Raw genomic sequence first — 19,792 nt, forward strand, 5'->3', positions numbered from 1 at the left:
ATCCAAGCATGCCGGGAATGCCGGTGGAAAAGCTCGGTGGAAATTCAGCGTCGGGTAACCAAAAGGGAGAAGGGAGAGAGAGAGAGAGAGAGAGAGAAAAAAGGAGAAATGTTTGAATTCCCGCGCGACAGAATTCTCACGTGATTCCTCGAGTGAAATTCGATGACGGCGTGACCGCGTCAACGTCATCGTGTCGACCACCAGGGCTTGGATTGCTAGTTGCTACATCCGCGATTGGCAGCTGTCCACCGTTGCACCGATGCAAGACCGATGGCGATGTTTCGATCTACCGATGGATCGTCGTTGAATCGAGCATTACACGCGTCCTTCTCCGATCAATCGGCGCGTTTATCAATCGTGATTGTACGTGCGAGATTATCGATCCATGCGCTGCATCAGTTATAATGCGTCATAATGCATGCGCCTCTACCACGCGAGAAGGATATCTCACAAGGGGGACGTTGACACGTTTGATAAAACAAGCTTTATATCTAATAAAACAGCAGCTCCGGATATTCGTTTAGGTTTATTTAATACGTCGTCCATTAAGCGTTCATCAACGTTCATTACCTGCGGCGGTTTTTCTCCAGGTTTTTCTCAAAGACCAATGTCACACATGTTGTGCCAGTAACGTTGATAAAAATTACGTCGCAAGTACTTATAGTTGATTGCAATCAAATTTTGTCGTGAAGAATTCAAGGAATGTTTGTTCGTGTGAGAATATGTGGAAATGTACGAGATCGACGTGAAGATACAAGTAATTACAGAAAAGCGAGATAGAGATCGCAATTATAGGATGTAACTATCTAGAAAAAGGGATGAGAGGCGAAAGGAGAAGATGGCGCGGGATCGCCGATGGGAAGTAGAAAAGATGGATAAAACGGAGAGACGTGGAAAATCAATTCCTGTAGCACCTGGATGGTCGTCTGTCACTGGATAATTCTTGCGAATACCCTCGATGCTTACACCTCGTTTGACACGAGAGGCCCTTCGTCGGGGGCGTCGAATCGTCAAAGTCGACGGAGCGAGAGGAGGCCCTCGAGCCCATCGTTCGAGTTTTTTCGAAGAGCCGAGTACGCGACGATAGCGTGCGAAGACGCGTCACTATTTCAAAGGAGAAAAATTTTCGCGAAGAAGTGGCTACTTCATAACGTCTCCGCGTCTGCAAAATTTTGCTCCCGTGTATGGATAAGTGTAATTTCGTCTTGATCGTTAATCGAAATAAGAGCTTGAAGGCACACAAAATCGAAAGTCTCGATGACTTCGAGATTTACTCTCCCTCCTGCTACATCATAACTATTACACTAATCGACAAAATGTCATTTTTCTTATGTTAAATTGATCTGATAGGATTTTGTTTTATTATTTTTTGTGCTGATTTCAAATTTGTTTATCTTTATAATGAAAGTAGAGTTTTTGAATAATAATATGCATTTAAAAATTTTTCTATTTATCTCTTCGACTTACAATTAGATTAGACGTAAATAAATAATTCATAGAAAAGAATTATTGAGTTTAACATCATTTTTGTTTATTAAAAAAGTTTAAAACAAAGATAAATTATTTTAATTAAAAAAAAACCCCATACAACAAGCTGTTATTAGCAAAATATATCTTATAAGAAAAATATATCTTATTAATGAAAATATATCTTATAGGAAAAATATTAGGATGTTACAAAAAATTGGAAAACTCTCTCTCTCTCTCTCTCTCGTGGGATGAAATTTAATTTAATTTTTAAAATCAGCATAAGAAAATACATACGAATTAATTAAAATAACCATTTAACAAAATTGTCGATCAGTATTATTATAGAATATAGAAAGTTCGATATTCGATAAAAAATTCCCGATATTCCATTTAATTAAAATTTTATTACTATTACATAAAATTTACTGTTGATATATACACGGAAGAAACGGGTTTGTCAAAACGTTTAAAAATTTAGCTACATACAACATTGAAAATAATTTTGTTATTAAAATAATTAAGTATGCAGGACACTCAAGCTAGTTACTAGAATCAAAATTTTTTGCTGCATAGCACATCATGCTTGCGTTACCTACATAATTATTTTGACGGACCAACAAAATTATTTTTATTTCTGTACTTAGCTAAATTTTTACATATTTCAGCAAAATCGTTCTTTCCGCATATCATTAATATTTAATCAATTTAATAAAATCAACAGGGTTACAAGCCTAATACATAAATTTAACAGCGAATGGAAGTAATTCGTTACTTGTAACGAAGTTACATTTTTTGATAACTTTACTGGTAACTGCGTTACATTTTTTGGTAACTGTAACGTAGTTACATTTTTTTAGTAACGGTAACGAGTTTTAAAATTATTTTAATTGTTACTTTACATATGATTGGACACGGTTCGATTGGACAAGCCAACCCCCCCCCCCCCACTTGAGATTAAAAACTCCTAGGCACCCATTCGCTATAATTGATGGTCATCGATTTTTAAAATGTAACAGAAAAGTAACGAAAAGTTACTTTCTCAAGTAATGCTAAATGTAACGAGTTACTTTTAAAAATCTAATTCGATATAAAAATCCTGTACGAAAAATATGTGTGTATGTGTGTGTAATATTGATGTAATAATATCAATTAGTACGTAGTAATGTGTCGATAGCATTGAGTGAATTGTGTATAAATCTTATTGAATTGATAAAAAAAACAACGATTCTATTAGAATTCAGTCTTCACTTTAGAATCTCCTTAAGTCATTAATAACTTATAAGTCATTAATAACTAATTAAGTGACGTATTTCACAAATTATAATCAATTAGAATCATTTTCTCAAGGAAGAAAGGTTTTTGCTGAAATATTTAAACATTTAGATCTAAACAAACTAGATCTAAAAATAATTTTATTGGATTATCAAAATAATTATATAGGACGCTTGAGAATAACAGGAAATGCTGCAAAAAGTTTTAATATTTTAGTAACCAGCATGAGCGTCCTACATAATTATTTTGATGGTTTAACAAAGTTATGTTCAGATTTGTAAAAATTTGTCTAGCAAATTTTTAAATACTTTAACAAAAACCGTTCTTTCCATTCCACATTTCATGACTTGTAATATAGTAAACAGATAAAATAATAAACGGATCAAAAATACTGCTGACATGTAATGTAAGTCAAACGTTATTAGATGACTGAAATAACTAATTGAAATAACAATTCCCAAAATATATTAATCCGTTGTCGACGCTAAGAGAAACAAAGTGCAAAAAATGCGTGTCAACGAAGAGACACGAACGTAACAAGAACTCGAAAGTAATTCGAACATTGTCCGGGATCGTTCGGGCGAAGCTTGCGAGCGTAAAGATGCATGTTAGGAGTAAGTTAAGTTGCGGATAAGAGCGGCTTCAACTTCTCTCGCGAGGGACGTTCTTAAAGTGCTTAGAGTCGTCGAAGCGGAATCGATTTCTTGATAGACGTGTGCAATGATTCACGAGCCACTATCGCGACAACGACGACGACGACGACAAGTCACCGAAGACAAGTAAAATCTCACCAGTTTAATCATCGTCGTCTCTAATGAAATTCATTAGGTACTCTCGGATGCTTCACGATGACGTCGAGCTATGCAACGTTCCGTCGCGTCGTCCGATCTACTAATCATTGAGACACCTCCAACGTTTTCTTTTTCCACGTCCACGACTTCCACAATTAGAGTTAAAAATTATAGAGTAAGAGAGTTGTAGCACACAAAATTCATAAGTATAGCAAGCTAGTACAAGACCGTCTGGATCACTGAACGTGTTATGTAAATTGATAAGGCAACTTTATATTAAATATTTATTAGTCCAGATCTTATGCATTATCTGCATGCAGATCTTATACATTTTGTATGCTATAGCTCTTACTCTATAATCTTCGACGATAAAAAAAAAGAAACAAGAATGGCGACGAGAGAAAAAAAACAAAAACTTTGCTGACTCGTTACTGACTCTTTAATTAATCAGTGCTTGTATCGTTTTAAATGTTAATCAGTTGCATAATTACATGCAATAAATATCCAGCCGAATATGTAATCCGGAAACGATAAGTGATATTAGGGAGTTTTTGATATACCGTTTATCCAGATACGGTAACCGCTAAAGTCAGTCTTCTTCTTAATAACTAATGAAGAAAAGGATAAGGAGGTGACTTTAGCGTTCATCATATTTGGATTCACGTTATGCAAAAACTCCCTATTATATCCAAAAATGTTTCTGGTTTCGCTCGCGTCACTGTGTTCTTATTACCGTACGTCAAGTGAAATGAGTACAAAACATGCTCTTGTTCATGCTCTTACGTAAGTTGAATTATCCTTATACACGAAACAGGCATATAACTGTTATCAGTTTTTTATATAGAATTATCTTTCGCAACTTTTGAATTTTTCTGAAGTCAGTATTCATAGTTGATTCTTATATTTAAGATCGTCTTAAATATAGTTTTAAGATGTCATAAGCCAATCACAGAGTTATGTTAGTATTTTAAGACATTGTTTAAGACAGTCCTAAAATAAAAACCGGCTATGAACATAGTCTTTGAGATGTCTGCATCACGACGATCTGATTTTTTTCCACTATCCGCGTGTATTTACGCTGAACGTCCCCCACATGCGAGATTCACAAATCGTGCCCCGTACCACCATGATGACCGGCTCTCGTGGCTGCTGCTATAAATCGAGAGGCAATTTGTCCGAACTGGTCACGCTCTTACTCGTAATAGTTCGTGGCCGGGTTTCATTTATGCCCGAACCCCTTTGAATTCCGTACGAATTGTAATTCGCGGTTGTGAGCTAAGGACCGATTCTGTGCAAGTGGTTCCTAGCCATCTGCCACTGTTTGGTCCCCTTTTCCGATTTTATCAAGCATATTTAATTCTGCAGCATTTAATATATAAATTCGATTAATACGTTCATTATTGAAATACTTTCTTTGTATCAGAATAATTTATATGTAAATGAAGCAAACCATCAAATTAATGCAAGATTCATCATAATAAATGCAAAATTCGGTGTGATGCAACTCATAAATAGATTATTATCTTAATAAAATTATATGTATGCATACATTTTATTAGAATAATAATTTATAATATATTTATGAATTACACACACATAGAATCTCACATTAATTGTAACGAATTTGATAGTGTACTTTATTTTCATACAAAATATTTCGAATATATTTTTTTATCTATTATTATTCTATGGATTTATAACCCCTGATTATATATCCCTGATTTATATCAACATCATCATAGTGTGATTTAAAATCTATGGTGTTAATTCATATTATATTGATATTAATATTAACACCAACACAATGAAAATTATATAGAAATCAGTACGGTGTTAAATTCATATCGATATTTTTTGAAGTACAGAATTTTGCATAGAATATGTATATCTCGATAATATATCTTGCTAATGGAGCAAATATGTTATCTCATCAATCATAATTGTCTTGCAGGATCAAAATATCTAACACAAAAACCTCAAACTAAGGTAAATGTACCCAATAAGGTCTAGTATCTAATATGACCTACTTGTAGGTAGTTACATGATGAATTCAACAAATAGTACTATCTTACAGGCTGTCTATGTGACTTGTTCGCATCAGTTAACTACTCAGTTTGTTGTTGTTAGTGATGCCAAGTGCCGAATGTCATAATCGTGATCTAATATTTCCAAGGTTAGGTAAATCATTGCTATAACTACCAAGTGATGATTATTAATTTCGAGAATTTATATTATTGTAGCTCTTCATTTATATTTTACAATATTATATTTAGTTTATATTTTTTGTCACAACATTTTGTTTCTTAATTACCAGTAAATCAAAAGAAAAGAATCTTTTTGTAAAGTAAAATCAATATGGCCATATTGATTTTACTTGACATTTTGAGGACATTTATATATCCAGGGAACGCCCTGAAGACGTCCTCAGAACATCATCTTCAGGACACCTTTAGGACAGCCTGGGGGCATCCTCAGGTCGTCCTGGGACGACCTCACGTAGTCATTTTCAGGACAGTCTTGGGACGTCCCGAGGCAGCTTTATTGAGGATAGCCTTAAGATGTCCTGGGGATAGCCTAAGGACGTCATCTTAAGGATTTTTAGGACAATTTCAGGACATCCCCAGGTCGTTCTGGGACAGCCTCACGTCGTCATCTTCAGAACTTTCTAGGACAGTCTCAGGACGTCCTGGGAACAGCCTCATGGCATCCTTTTGACTCAGTTTAGTCCATTCTGCCTGCTTACGAAAGGTGATTCCGTAATTCGAGGTCACCCTGTATACATATACAGGGTGATCCTTAAATCGACTATCTGAAATATTGCTTATTTTTGATGATATAAAAAAATGTTTCAAATGAAAGTGGAACGGTTTTGAGGGAGATGTATTTTGGTCATGTTGACTTTTTTTCTAGATGGAGGCGCCAAAAAGATATAAAGGTCACCTCTCCACTTTTTTAAATGGAATTGTATAATTTTTTTTAGACAATATGATTCCTTTAATTATTCTGTATATAAAAGTATTAAGATAGATGTAAAAAACCAATAGTTTACGAGATATTTTATACTTTATTTAGGCACATATATAAAATATTAAATAACTCGTAAACTATTAATTTTTTTATAATCGTACCTTAATATTTTTATGAACAGAATAATAAGATGAATCAATTGGTGTAAAGAAAACACATACAATTGCTTTAAAAAAAATATGTATGCAAAATGTATAATTTTTTAAATAAGCAACTATGTGTTTTCTTTCCATCAACTGATTTATCTCATTATTCTGTTCATAAAAGTATTAAGGTATGGTTATCAAAAAATTAATAGTTTACGAGTTATTTAATATTTTATTTCCCTAACTTAACATCCTCCTTTACTCAAATTTAATTTATTATTTACTAAGTGCACACATTAATTTGGGCGTTATTTACTTTGAAACTGATTCCAGAAATGGATTAATTTACATTTTGACACATGAAAGTTAAAAATAATAAAGTGTTATTTAACTCAAGGATAATTGAGTTACCATTGCTTCTTTGATTGATATCTAATAATGGTTGTGTTTCAAATTTACTGCCACGTTGAAAATCTACGGTTTATGTTACGTGCACTATAGATTTTTAGTACTGGTAGTCAATTTTGAAACATAGCCATTGTAAAAACAGCGAAAGTGAGACGCGTGCATTTGTCGCCGCGCAATTTACATCTCTATCGGTCGTAACCGTCGCGTGACTTTTCGCAGTCGCGCATCACCTCGTCCGTCGATCGCTCATCTCTACTTTGCATTTGGCATGTACGTTTTATAGACTGAATTTGCATACTTCGTCTGCAACGTAGCCTTGCCTCGGTGAGTTTTAGAGCTCTTTCCGGCATTTGTCCGTCGGTTACGAAGAGATTGCCATGGGTATCTTCGCGAGCCCCTCTTTTCGCGGCTGTTTCATTGTTTTGATAGCACACCACAACGCAACACATCAAGCTGTACATTAACACATCAATCCCTCTTCCTTTCATATAGCAGCAAATTTGCAATTTATTTCAAATACCTATTATACTTGTCTTGCAGCCATGCACCTACAACGTAAAGCGACGCATTAGGCATTAATTTAACGATTCTCGTTGAAATAAGTTCCGAGCGATGATCCACGTTGCAATCTCGATTCGTATTATGTACACAAATCTGAACTTCTCATGCTGTGTGCATTACGCTCCCCGATTTTCGGATTTCGCGTCGGAGTGATCCGGTTTTAATTGGACTTTCCACTCTAATGTCGGTGTCGCTCGTAATAAGCAAAGCAAGATGCATTTCCGCGTGTCCCGGTTTGCGTTATGCGCATGTTCGTCGAGTCTTAACCGTGACAAATACCTCAATTGTTATATCTGTTCCATTGCGTGTTATGACACGCGACGTTCCGGGTAACATTAGCTTATCCCTTGAGGAGTATGCGCTGACTTCAAGCTTGCATGACACGAACATTCAATATACAATGCGCGGTTGCAGATTTCAGAATAGAAACGCGAGCAGCATGATTTAGAAGATTGATATTGTATATTTATTGCATGCATCGATTTAAAGTCTATTTGTGGTTAACGTATAACAACGTGACTTTTATAGACTTGAATTTGAAAGGCAAATGGTGAATTTCGCGACACGAAATGGTTCTTAGTTGCAAAACATTGAAAATTTGAAATTAAATAGCGTTAGCCAATTTTATAGAGATTGCCATCTAACCGTAATTGATTAATTATACGATTATATTATATTACGACAACAATATCAGGGACAAATTCCCGCGGCGCAAAATCATTTGCAATTCTTGATTAGAAAGATTGCCAGCCAGCACTGACACAGTACTGTATTAAAAAGCCGGCATAATGGCCGGCAACCGGGACACTTAATAATTAACGGCGTATCCGTATGCTGAAGGAGAGAAAAGCTACGTATGAAGCATCGCTCGACAGACAATGCCGCTCATTACCGCTCCGCATGTATCGGAGTTGCCGCCTAAGTCCTCGTAACAAGTAACGCTGGCAAGTTGCGATTTTCAGGACGATAACCCAATAATCCTGCGAAAAGATCACCCGTCGTGAAACATTGGACGTGGATCCACATTTATTCCTACGAAATTTGTACGTGTGTAATTACGTAGGTAAATCTAATTATCGCGCTCCTTCACTGCAATCCTCGGGGCCTCCTTTTGTATGATAGCAATAAGATGAAGATATACATAAACATACATGACTATACCTGTATTCATATACGTAGCCTTAAGAAATCGAAATATTTCTCAAGTAAGATATACAGATGCTATGGCATTTTTTTTCTATACGGAAAAAATAATTTTGCTGAAATATCTAAAACTTTAGGCGAATATCGATCTGAAAATAATTTTATTAGACTATGAAAATAATTATGTAAAACGCTCAAACTAGTTGCTAGAATATCGAAACTTTTTACAGCATTGTTTCTTACGCTTGAATTTTCTTCGTATTTATTTTGATGGTCCAATAAAATTACTTTTATATCTGCAATATCTAAGTATGTATAGTAAAACTTCAATTTATAAACACAAATAAGCATAGAAGACTATATATTCGATCAAAATGGATACTTAATTATGTTTTTGTGTGAATTTTACACGGAAAGAACGATTTTATTAAAATAAAAAAATTAGATAGAGAGATACTGCTAATATATCTGAAAATAATTTTATTAAATCATTATAATTATGTAGGAATCTCTAGCGATCAATTTAAGTTCTATATAATTATTTTCATGATTCAACAAAATTATTTTCATGTCTGTGTACCTAATAGTTAAATTTTTAGATATAAATATCTGTTTATATCTACAAATTTAACTAGAAAAGGTGAAATTTTACATATAAATATCTAACTACACTTTATTTATTGCGTTTATACCTAATGTTATAATAGCGACATGTTATAATTATTAATGTTTTTCATTGGCTGAAGAAATGATCCATAATCACAAAACGTACTTTCTTTTGATTTCACATAATAAATGGTTTAATTTTACTTAACTTATACATCTTAATTGGCTTGATCACTGACTTGATTTTTTATGTCTTGCTTTTGCGGAAAACAAGCGAAATCTATCCTTTTACTTTTATATAAATATCTATTTATATCTAAAAATTTAATTAGATATGGATCTGAAAATAATGTTGGATCATCAAAATAATTAACTACGTAAGACGCTCAAACTGATGCTAAAGATTTTTACACAGAAAAAATGTTACGGTTACCACAATTGGAAATAATGATAATTTTCGCCCATCAATACATTTGTTGGTTGTGATAACCGTAAGATGGACATATCTTTACAGCCATAATCGTTAAGATATGCGATTAAGATACATGTTAATCTTATGATTATCACAATCGTATTATAGTTCTTATAATCAATGTATTAATAGTCGACTTTTGATCGTAGTAATCATAGCTGTTTTTTTCTGTGTACGTAATTACATGGTCCAACAAAATTATTTTTAAATTTGTATCTAGCTTAATCTTTTTACTTTAGCAAAATTGGTACTTATATACGAAAGATTTTGTTGATCTCAACAATACCATTCTTTCTATGTATAATTTTCAATTCAAGCAACTAACTGCGTTCCGATTATTTATAGTTGTAGAACACTGGAGTATATAATAGTTGTTTTCCATTTACATCGATTCTCAAATAATTCTCACTTATGACGTCATAACTCAGTTGAACGCGCATTCCTTTTGCATTCTGACAAGTGAGATTCAACTGAGTTTTTACCTATAATCTGCACAAGATCGAGACTATGTGCGTTAGTGAGTCTCATAAACTCACTTCAAAGTGAAGTTATAAACCTGTATTGACATGTGATATCTTTTTACCAAAGAAAGCAATTAGTGACGTCATTGATCTGAGTATAAAATACTCAGCTCACTTCAGACTCAATTTCACTTGTATGTAAATGGAAAGCAACTATTATCATATATTGAAACTGACAAGCAATTTAATAATACTGATGCTAATGAGCATGAAAACGCTGTAAATAATTGTCAATTTAATTTCTAATATGTACTCCAGTTTAGAACTGTGTTTCAGGCAAATAAATAATGCTCAGTTTGCTTAAACTGGAAATTGTAAGATTCACACAAAGACATTATTAGGCATCTAAGTCATAGATCTGTTATGATGGAATATGGTCTCCTTCGCTTATATATGTTGAAGATTTTTCGATTTTTACTTACTATTTTTCAATTTATAGATTAGTTCCAAAAATGCTTGTAACAAGATAAATTGTAATTTTACCTTACACTGTACACTGTTTCAAGAGAAAGATAGCGATATGTATATATATAATATATATATTCATTTTCAAACGACATTATGACCACGCTGAAAAACGTAAGCAGGGATTGATTTGCACGCTACTAATCGTAAATGCGACTTGCCAGCTTTGCGTCGATTTTACTCGGTCACTCTGTCACACTGTTCCCGGGAGTTTCTTCCATTTGCACTGCTCGTCAAATACGCGTATCGCTTATGTATTTGAGCAACTTCTAATGAGGGCGACAACTTTTACTAAATCTCTACTTGACTCTACAGATTAATCGTCGACAAACGTGATACTTGAACGATCACACAAAGCTTGCAATGCTCGCACGGTTCAATACGTACATGCGCTACAAATTTGTACCTGATAACGATAAAAAAAATCTTGAAATTCCGAAATAAATGTATTATAATAATCGGAATTACATAAATGTCTGAAAATGTAATTTACATTTCCGCTATTAAAAAGCTTTTCCATAATCTTCTAGTATCTCAGAAGAATTATATTTTATAAAGTTTGCATATTAAACTTTAAACTATATTTCTCTGTAAACTATGTATATATAAATTTTCTTAATTTCAGTGATATTTTTTCCTAAACTTAGTTCGGACAGTTTCTTCTTTAATATACGACATTATTACTCTTCGTGTCATTAGATATCCCATCAATTTTCGATAATGAGAAAATCCTTTTAACTTTAAGAGCTCCATAAAAATTATTTTTAAAAGAGACGACGGTGAATCCGGCATTCTTAGATCATACATCTCAATTTTATGCATAACAATGCATTATATTTGGCACTGAAAAACCGCAAGCAAAAACGGAGTACTGGTCGATCCATAACTCGTCTGAGCGTAACGCTTCGGTTTTTCCGACGTAGAAAATCCCGCGGTCTCAAGCGTCGACCGGTTTTCACCTTCTGACCATGAGGCACGTAATATTACGTCACGTACTTGTGGCATCCCGCGGCTCCAGAGAGATTCTATCGTCCTTTCTCGATGTCGACGATGCACGCGTATTTTGCAACTCCCTTCGAACGTACACAACGCCCTCGATCAACAATGTTCATTTATTTCTTGCTCACGTATATATCAGAGAAAACCCGGTTAGAAATATAAAGAAAATGAAGCTCGAAGTATGTACTCCCATATATACATATATATGTATATAGACTCGATTTATCTAATTATCATCATGCAGCACTCAGCGGGAAACGTTGCCTTAAGGCGATGAAGTATGTCAGTAGATATATCAATCCTTGTACTGATGAACAAGATAAATTCTTTGCGTTTTTGCAAACTGAGCGTTTGACCTAAATGTCGCGCGCCCTAAAAATAAATAGAGCTTCTATATCAAACGTAACGCCAATATTATTAATCAAAGTCTTTTGTTGTATATACGGAAAAAATGGTTTTGTTGAAATATCTATAGAAATTTAGTTAAATGTAAATCTGAAAATAATTTTACTAGGTCACCAAAATAATTATACAGAATAATTATGTAGAATAATTAATTAAGTAGGAATTTTTTCACTTACGTATGTTTAATCTCATCGCTCGATTTTCACTTAACATTTTCACTTAATATTAATTATGTAGAAAACTCTAGCTGGTTACTGGAATGTCAAAATTTTTTTCAGAATTAATTGCTCATCATGCTTGAATTTCCTATAATTATTTTCCTATAATTCCTATAATTATTTTGATAGTTCAATAAAATTATTTTCACAGATCTTAACTAAATTTTTAAATATTTCAGCAAAATTGTTCTTTCCATTTAGGAAACTACAGCATGTTTTACAATCTTTTCTATATCAAGAGTCTTCAATTTTATGTTCTACTTAATGTTATCGCGTAATATTGGGTAATACATTCACCTCATAGTTTACGGGAATTTAGCGTGTACGAGGTGCAGTATCTATACTTATATAAAAGAAGGTACCTTAATCATCCTATCATAACTCATGCTAAAACTGCTAAGGATTATAATACGGTCTAACTTTCACTAGAGAGCATATCAGGTTCGATAGGTTGGCGATTCCGCATTTCTAGAGGCCAGCAATCCGCTTTTACGATTACCGCACACGTGATCATCGTCGAGATAGTTGTGAACTTTAGATATTAAGCAGTCATCGACATCGAGATACCGAGCGATCGAAATCACTCTGTTAAGTTTGCGAACGACGAATTCCACAGGGAACGTACCAATTATCTTAAAGGTAACGCGCGCACGACCATACGCACCTGCGTCTCTCAAACTTCCAAACATGATTACACAAATGCTGCATGCTAATGTCTTAGCAATGAATATTATAGGATTATGTGTGTGTGTGTGTGTGTGTGCGTGTCTATGCACAAAGCTTCTTCATAACTCCTCTTCACGACAGGATGATAGCTCTCATTACTTACTCTCTCGAATACGCTCAACCTTGGTTTCCGATGTCATCAATGACCAGAACTATCCGTCCAAATTACTCATATCAATCATCGCGCGGTTCGATGAGCTAACCGAAGAGGTCAGGCACGTCCGCGCGGACATCGGTACGGTGAAAGGCCAGGAAGGCCTTCGCCTTCCACAGAGTATCTCTATATTGCTTTTTGTGCAGCGATCGAGAGTAAAACGCTGATAATAGTTACGCACGCAAGACGTTACCTCGCTGGCACGAAGAATGATTGCCACTGAGCGACCATCCATTATCGCCCCGTGCATTGTTTCCCGAAGCGCGATTAAGCCAATGCGTTCCTATACTACTAAAAAGTAAAAAAAAAAGTAAGATAGAGGCAAAGTACCTCTGACTTGCGCAACATCTTCTCGATATTGAATTAATATTGATGTTGTATTAATATTGATGTCGAATTTATCAGAGTAATAATCTTACCACTTGATTTATTAGCTAATTAGCAATGACTATCTCGGGTACGGTTGCAGTTATTATTATTATCATTTTATGAATAATCTCAGATCTCTGCTATTATAAACGTTATCTTTCCATCTATACACATGTATTGTCTTCATCACTACTTTGATTTTAACTTACAATTAGTAAACGGTGTTATTAATTTTCCGACACGCACAGTGTTTTTTTTTATTATCTATAATCTTACACTTTGACCATGAGTCCTATCTGATGTTGCTTTACGATTTGACACACGACGTCATCGAGAACACGTTTCCCTGACGAAACCGTGGCGATCGGTGGATGATCAGTTATTGCGCTAAGAAGAATTATCAGGAACAGTAATTTATTTGTGTGATCTTTGATAATAACAGTGTGGTGTCCTGGCGAGTGCACGCTGCCAAGAGATTGTCTGGAGATAAAAAATGGCTCAGAGATGTTTATCTCCTGGCATGGAACTTGCACAATTTCGCGTACCACACCGTGGCAACCGCGGCGTGTCTACGTACGCATTGGCCAACTCCCTCGAGCAAGGCTTTCCTTTCCTGTTACAACCAATTTTCGCTTTTACGATTAGGTGTCTAAAGCTGGAGTCAATAAATAAAAGATCTTACCTCTACAGAGCACAAATTCCTATTCACGTCTTTGTCGGACAATGATTTATATAGAAAATAAAAAAATAGAATTACATACGAAAAGAACAATTCTGCTAAAGTGTCTAAAATTTAATTAGATACAAATCTGAAAATAATTTTGTTGGAATCATCATCAAAATAATTATGTAGAACGCTCAAGCATACACGGAGAAAAATTATTTTTGCCTAAACGTAAAAGGATTGCAAAATTTAATTGTTAAATTGTTTGCTGTTTATACCAAATAAATTTGTATATTTAATAAATATGGTCACTAATATTCTCACTTGCATTCGTGTCGCCTCTCAGCCTTCCCGCACTGCTATTTTACGCTATTTTATATTAGTAATTTACTTTCTACAAATATTATATTCAATTTTATATTCAATTTTCATATTGTTACATCTTATGTTGCGTCAAATTTATGCTACGATAAACTTATGTTACGTCATGTTACTTTACGTTTTATATATTCTATATTTCCAACTTTCATATTATATTGTTAAATTTATGTTAACCTTTGCGTTTTTTTGTAATTGTAATTTTTTACTCTCTCATTTTTTGATAGGTGTTAGAGCAGCAGATTTTGCTGGTGCTTCACCATTTTGTGCACTTAATTTTTCTTGTTTAACTGTGTAATCATTTTGTTTTCATTTTATTTGTAATTAATGCACAAATAAATAATAATAATAAATATTTCACATTTGTTGCAAATAATTTTCGTAGCGAGTACAAAAAAGAATAGATATTTGTTACACCTGCAAATAATTTGCGATCCCTATATTTGCAAATGGAATTTGCCGTTATGACATAGGATTAGCGTTCATACCAAATTCTTTCTTCGTATAATGAGCAATGCTGCAAAAAGTGTAGACATTCTAGCTTGAATGTCTTACATAATTATTTTGATGATCTAACAAAATTATTTTCAGATCTAGTAGCTTGTTAAATTTTTTAATTTTTTTCAATTTACTTTTTCCATATATAATTAATATTTCATACATATTCTACTTTGGCTAGATTGCTCAACTATTTCACAATATAATTATAAAATCAAAAGGATATTAAATAGAAATATTAAACAGGTTAAACATTTAATATTGATATAAACGGAGACTTTCAAACGCATAAAGGTAGCGATCAAAATTCGGTTCACATAAGAGGAAAGTCTCTGACTCCAGATTACAACGATCTGACCCGACAGTTCCATTTTCGAAACACCTTGTATAAGTGTGATTTGCTCACTTGGCGAGAGCAGAGAATGGGCTGGATGGGTTAATATCAAGAAAGAGTCACCGGCATGCGTGTCCGGACTCTGAAGAAACGTTACCAGGCTGGAGAGCGTCTGTCCCGGGCGTTTCCGGTCCAGCAAGCACGATTCGCCGCGCGATAATTACTACCGCGCCGAGCATACGAACGGGAGATTCCGCAATCAGCGTACCGTCGTTGTCGCGCCCGGAGGCTACGTTCTCCTTCGAACAGGCGAATATTCTGTGAACGTCGCACGATTATCTTGGCCGATGAATCATCACCGCGATTTCCCGCCAACGAGGTCGCTACGTTTCCACACGCCATCCCCCTTCGTCCGAGCGGGTGTCGCGAATGTCGCGAATCTCGCCCCGCGGCGACGAAAGGCCTCTCGATCTCGTGGCACGATCGGACAGCTAGGTGTCAAGATTAGCGAGACCTGATGTCTCGTTATCGCTCGACGCAAGAGAGGGTGGGGAGGCAGTCGTCTGGAACGGCGACGGGAATTTTTCGTAGTCGACGGTGATGGTGACGGTGGTGGGCACGAAAGTCGGGTTTCGTGATCCAGAAGAAGAACATGCGGGGGGAAGGGAAGACGGAAGGGCGGGGGCCCAGAGCCGCGAAGAAAGGCAGGAGCTATAAAAGAGCTGGCGGACCCCATGATGGGCATCAAACACCTCCAACATGAAGGTACGTAGAAGTGGGTCCTAGCGCGAACGCACGTACTCTCGTATAAACATTATTATATGTATATTGAATGATCGGAACACACTCTCTCGTATAGATCAATTTCTCGCGATTGTTAAAGCTTTCACGCCTGACCGTTCTCTTGTTGCAGGTGTTCGTTGTCACACTCGTGCTGGCGTTCGTCGCCACCGCATACGGTGAGTACAATGGGGGCTTATGAAAACGGCGACCGGGGATTATGACGGGGGTGTTTCGCGTGTGAAGTGTTCGCGGCGTTTTTAACCCTCTCAGTACGCCAGAATCCGTGGAAAGTGGTTGCAACTAACTGTAAATGTGCCAATTCACTGTGACGTAAATGTGACAATTTATTTTATTCTATCTTATTTCCAAAATAGACTTATTCTAAATCTATTTTAACATGGTATTGAATTAAACATTATAAACACGATTGCCACCTTCCTACCGGAGATTCCAATATCTTGCTTGAGATCGATTGCTTATCAAAATTGTATTTTGTAGGGCGTTCTCTAAAAAAAAAACGAAGTTATCAAAACTTTCATTTTTTACGATATACAATTGATCTCCGGTAGGAAGATGGTAACTGTAATTATAAATGTAACTGTAAAATAAAATTAGAAAGAGAGAGAGAGAATCAGCAAATTAAAGATTTCAAGAAATCATCTGACGCTGTCTTTTTCGCTGTTAAATTATATCTACGTCTTTTAATAAACGGTAGTTGTTAATTAGTCTTTTAAATATTGTCACAAATTACAAGAAAAGTAATTATTGTCGCTACCATGGCAAAAATTATCATTTGAAATAATTAGCTACACTGCTATTATTATTTGCACTAACAAGCGAGACGAATAGACGCACACACACATTTCATAAATTTTTTCGATTTTTTTATGTGATTACTGGTTAGTTCAGCAATATTAAACGAACTCATAAGATTTAATCTGAGAGCGGTTTGTACTTGCCCCCTGCCCTTTGAGACGACTTACACAATCGGCAGAATGCAACCAGTCTCCTTCTTGTAGCAATCACAAAATACCTCGTGGCAATTTGCGGACCGACATAAGCGAACGCAACCATCTGGTACCAAGCTCGTAGTCTTATAAAGAAAGTCGATAAATCGTACATCGCGCAAACACATCCTTCATCTCTATAAATTGTGGTTACCTAATTAAGAATCAAAATTTTCAAATGTGGTGAAAAATATAATAGAATCTATCATGATTTCGAAATTATAGGTGGTTACATAAGCAGCGGCAGTAGTTATGGCGGTGGTGGTTTCGGCGGCGGCAGCAGTGGATGGAAGCTCGGTGGCGGAGGTGGATACGGCGGCGGTGGTTACGGTGGCGGTGGAGGTGGCGGATGGAAGTTCGGCGGTGGTGGATTTGGCGGCGGCGGCGGCGGTTACGGTGGCGGTGGCGGTGGAGGTGGAAAAATCATCAAAGTAATCGCGCTTAGCGACGGTGGATATGGAGGAGGTGGTGGATACGGTGGCGGCGGCGGCAGCGGCGGTGGCTGGAAGTTCGGTGGTGGAGGTGGATACGGCGGCGGTGGATACGGCGGTGGATACAGCGGTGGTAGCAGCGGGTGGAAGTTAGGTGGTGGAAGTGGTGGATTCGGCGGCGGTGGATGGAAATTAGGCGGAGGCGGCGGATACGGTGGGGGTGGATACGGCAGCGGCGGCGGTGGAGGTGAGATGTGTTACTTTGTATTTTATTATTGTTGATTTTATTATTACGAATCAATTAGATTGCTGGTAATACTCGCGATGCAAATTATAATTGATTCAGAAATCAATCAATTGAAAATATCAAAGAGTGAAGTTCAATATAAATTCAAAAAATAATACAATATAGATGCTCTATTAAACATTTAAAAAAAGTATAATATAGAAGCTCCACAAACATTAAAAATCAAATACAAAAACAATAGAGCCGAGCAAAGTGAAATTGCTTGGCTCTATTGTAATAAAATATTTATAACCATGTTTGAATAACAAATAAATTATAACAAATAAATCATCTTTAATCTCGGAAAGACTCGTCGAGAGGATAAGTCACGTAAATCAACTTTTCTCTCTGAAAATTTATTCGCCATATAATTTCTTTCTTCATAATTATCGCACAACTATACACGCTCCGGCAAGCATTAATACACATCTTAAACTCATTTATCGTATGAATTAACTTTCAAGCTGGTGATAATGCTCACAACAAGCAATCGGCGCGAAATTAGCTTGATTAATTTAATGGTATCAAAAAGTATGTAAATAAAATTAATGAAAGTATATCAATTCTGAAAAAAAAACATCGAAATTTTGATATTATAATAAAATATTGTAGATCTCTTGTGCGTGTAAAATATTGTAGATCTTTTGTCCCATACGCGTGATGACATTTATATTGAGTTTGAGTTATTTAATCCATTAATATCGATAATCTTCGCAACTCGTTTTAATTTATACAGTTAATAAATCATTCTTTACTTTGGAGAGAATTATCAAGAGGATAAACCACATAAATTATACTTTCTTTTTTGAAAATTTATCATCATGCAATTCCTATTCTTTTTTTTATTATCGCACCGTTATGCACAGTCCGGTATTAACATACATTTTAAGTTTATTCACCGTACGAATTAAACTTTCAGGTTGGTGGTAATATTCACGGCAAACAGCGGTGCTCACGAGCAAACGGAACGAAATTCGCTCGCCGATCATCCGCGTATTTCGGCCCGTCAAAGCATCGATCGTCATCAATAAGGAAATTAACTCACATTTGGCCTTTCTACCCTTCTGATCTTCGTCAATCCGCTATCGGAAGATCAAAAAAGCCAAAATCGGAACATCGCGTAAGGCAAAAGCAAGAAGTTGCCCGGTATATCGCCGAATAAATTTGTAAGAGAAAACGTCACACCGTACAACGCATGTATGAGGCACCATCTCTGTTACCCTTCATCACCAAGCACAGGGATATCTCTTGGAAATAGCGAACGATACCGTCGCCTCGCTTCCGGCCATTCGAACTTGCCGCCGTGTCGTCTAGGCGAAACGACTTCCTTCTCGACGGTGCATTTTCCCTTCACGTTCCGCCGCTCGCCACCCGTTCATCCCTCACAATCCGGAAAATCGGCGAGCGTTCCATTTACAAGCGAATCGTACGCCCTGATATTTTAATCCTGTTTCCACGTATGAACATTCGCCCACCTCACCCTTCCCGTTTACTTAACCCGCGCTCTCTTTCGAGGATCGAAAGCGTCAGAGCAAGGCACCATCACGAGCACAACATTTAGCCTATTACAAACACGTAGCGCAAAATCCCATGTAATTCCCCGGATATTACCCCGGCTGCCTCGAACACGAACAAGCAGAAGTGACGAGAAACTGCAGGAAAATTACACTTGATGAAAAAAAGCACAGTGATCCATTCCACGCACAATTTTCTCTTTC

General features: G+C 36.0%; 1 protein-coding gene and 1 long non-coding RNA gene across 4 annotated transcripts; both read left to right on the top strand.

Annotated features, from left to right (window-relative positions):
• The first annotated feature begins 10,248 nt into the window (after positions 1-10,248).
• Positions 10,249-16,082, top strand: LOC108723462 (uncharacterized). Its single transcript, XR_001936643.1, has 3 exons — positions 10,249-10,349; positions 15,336-15,338; positions 16,071-16,082. It is a non-coding gene; the product is annotated as an uncharacterized lncRNA (long non-coding RNA).
• A 234-nt stretch (positions 16,083-16,316) lies between these two features.
• LOC108722742 (glycine-rich RNA-binding protein GRP2A-like) lies at positions 16,317-19,756 on the top strand. Of its 3 annotated transcripts, none has more exons than XM_018448027.1 (5): positions 16,317-16,332; positions 16,481-16,526; positions 17,583-17,694; positions 17,917-18,035; positions 18,994-19,756. In XM_018448027.1, exons 1-5 carry the CDS (start codon positions 16,327-16,329, stop codon positions 19,002-19,004), a joined length of 294 nt encoding a protein of 97 aa, XP_018303529.1. In that variant the 5' UTR covers positions 16,317-16,326; the 3' UTR covers positions 19,005-19,756. The 3 variants fall into 3 exon arrangements, with proteins under 3 accessions (XP_018303529.1, XP_018303521.1, XP_018303537.1); XM_018448019.1 differs by having other exon boundaries at positions 17,583-17,678; positions 17,880-18,035; XM_018448035.1 differs by lacking the exon at positions 17,917-18,035 and having other exon boundaries at positions 17,583-17,699.
• Positions 19,757-19,792: the final 36 nt, after the last annotated feature.

The sequence above is a fragment of the Mycetomoellerius zeteki genome, unplaced genomic scaffold (assembly GCF_001594055.1).
Source record: "Mycetomoellerius zeteki isolate Tzet28-1 unplaced genomic scaffold, Tzet1.0 scaffold106, whole genome shotgun sequence".
NCBI classification, from domain to species: Eukaryota; Metazoa; Arthropoda; class Insecta; order Hymenoptera; family Formicidae; genus Mycetomoellerius; species Mycetomoellerius zeteki.

Coding starts and splice junctions, on each gene's coding strand:
- LOC108722742 (XM_018448019.1), top strand. Junction 16,527..17,582: donor GTTCGTCGCCACCGCATACG/GTGAGTACAATG, acceptor TCGAAATTATAG/GTGGTTACATAAGCAGCGGC. Junction 17,679..17,879: donor CGGAGGTGGATACGGCGGCG/GTGGTTACGGTG, acceptor TCGGTGGTGGAG/GTGGATACGGCGGCGGTGGA.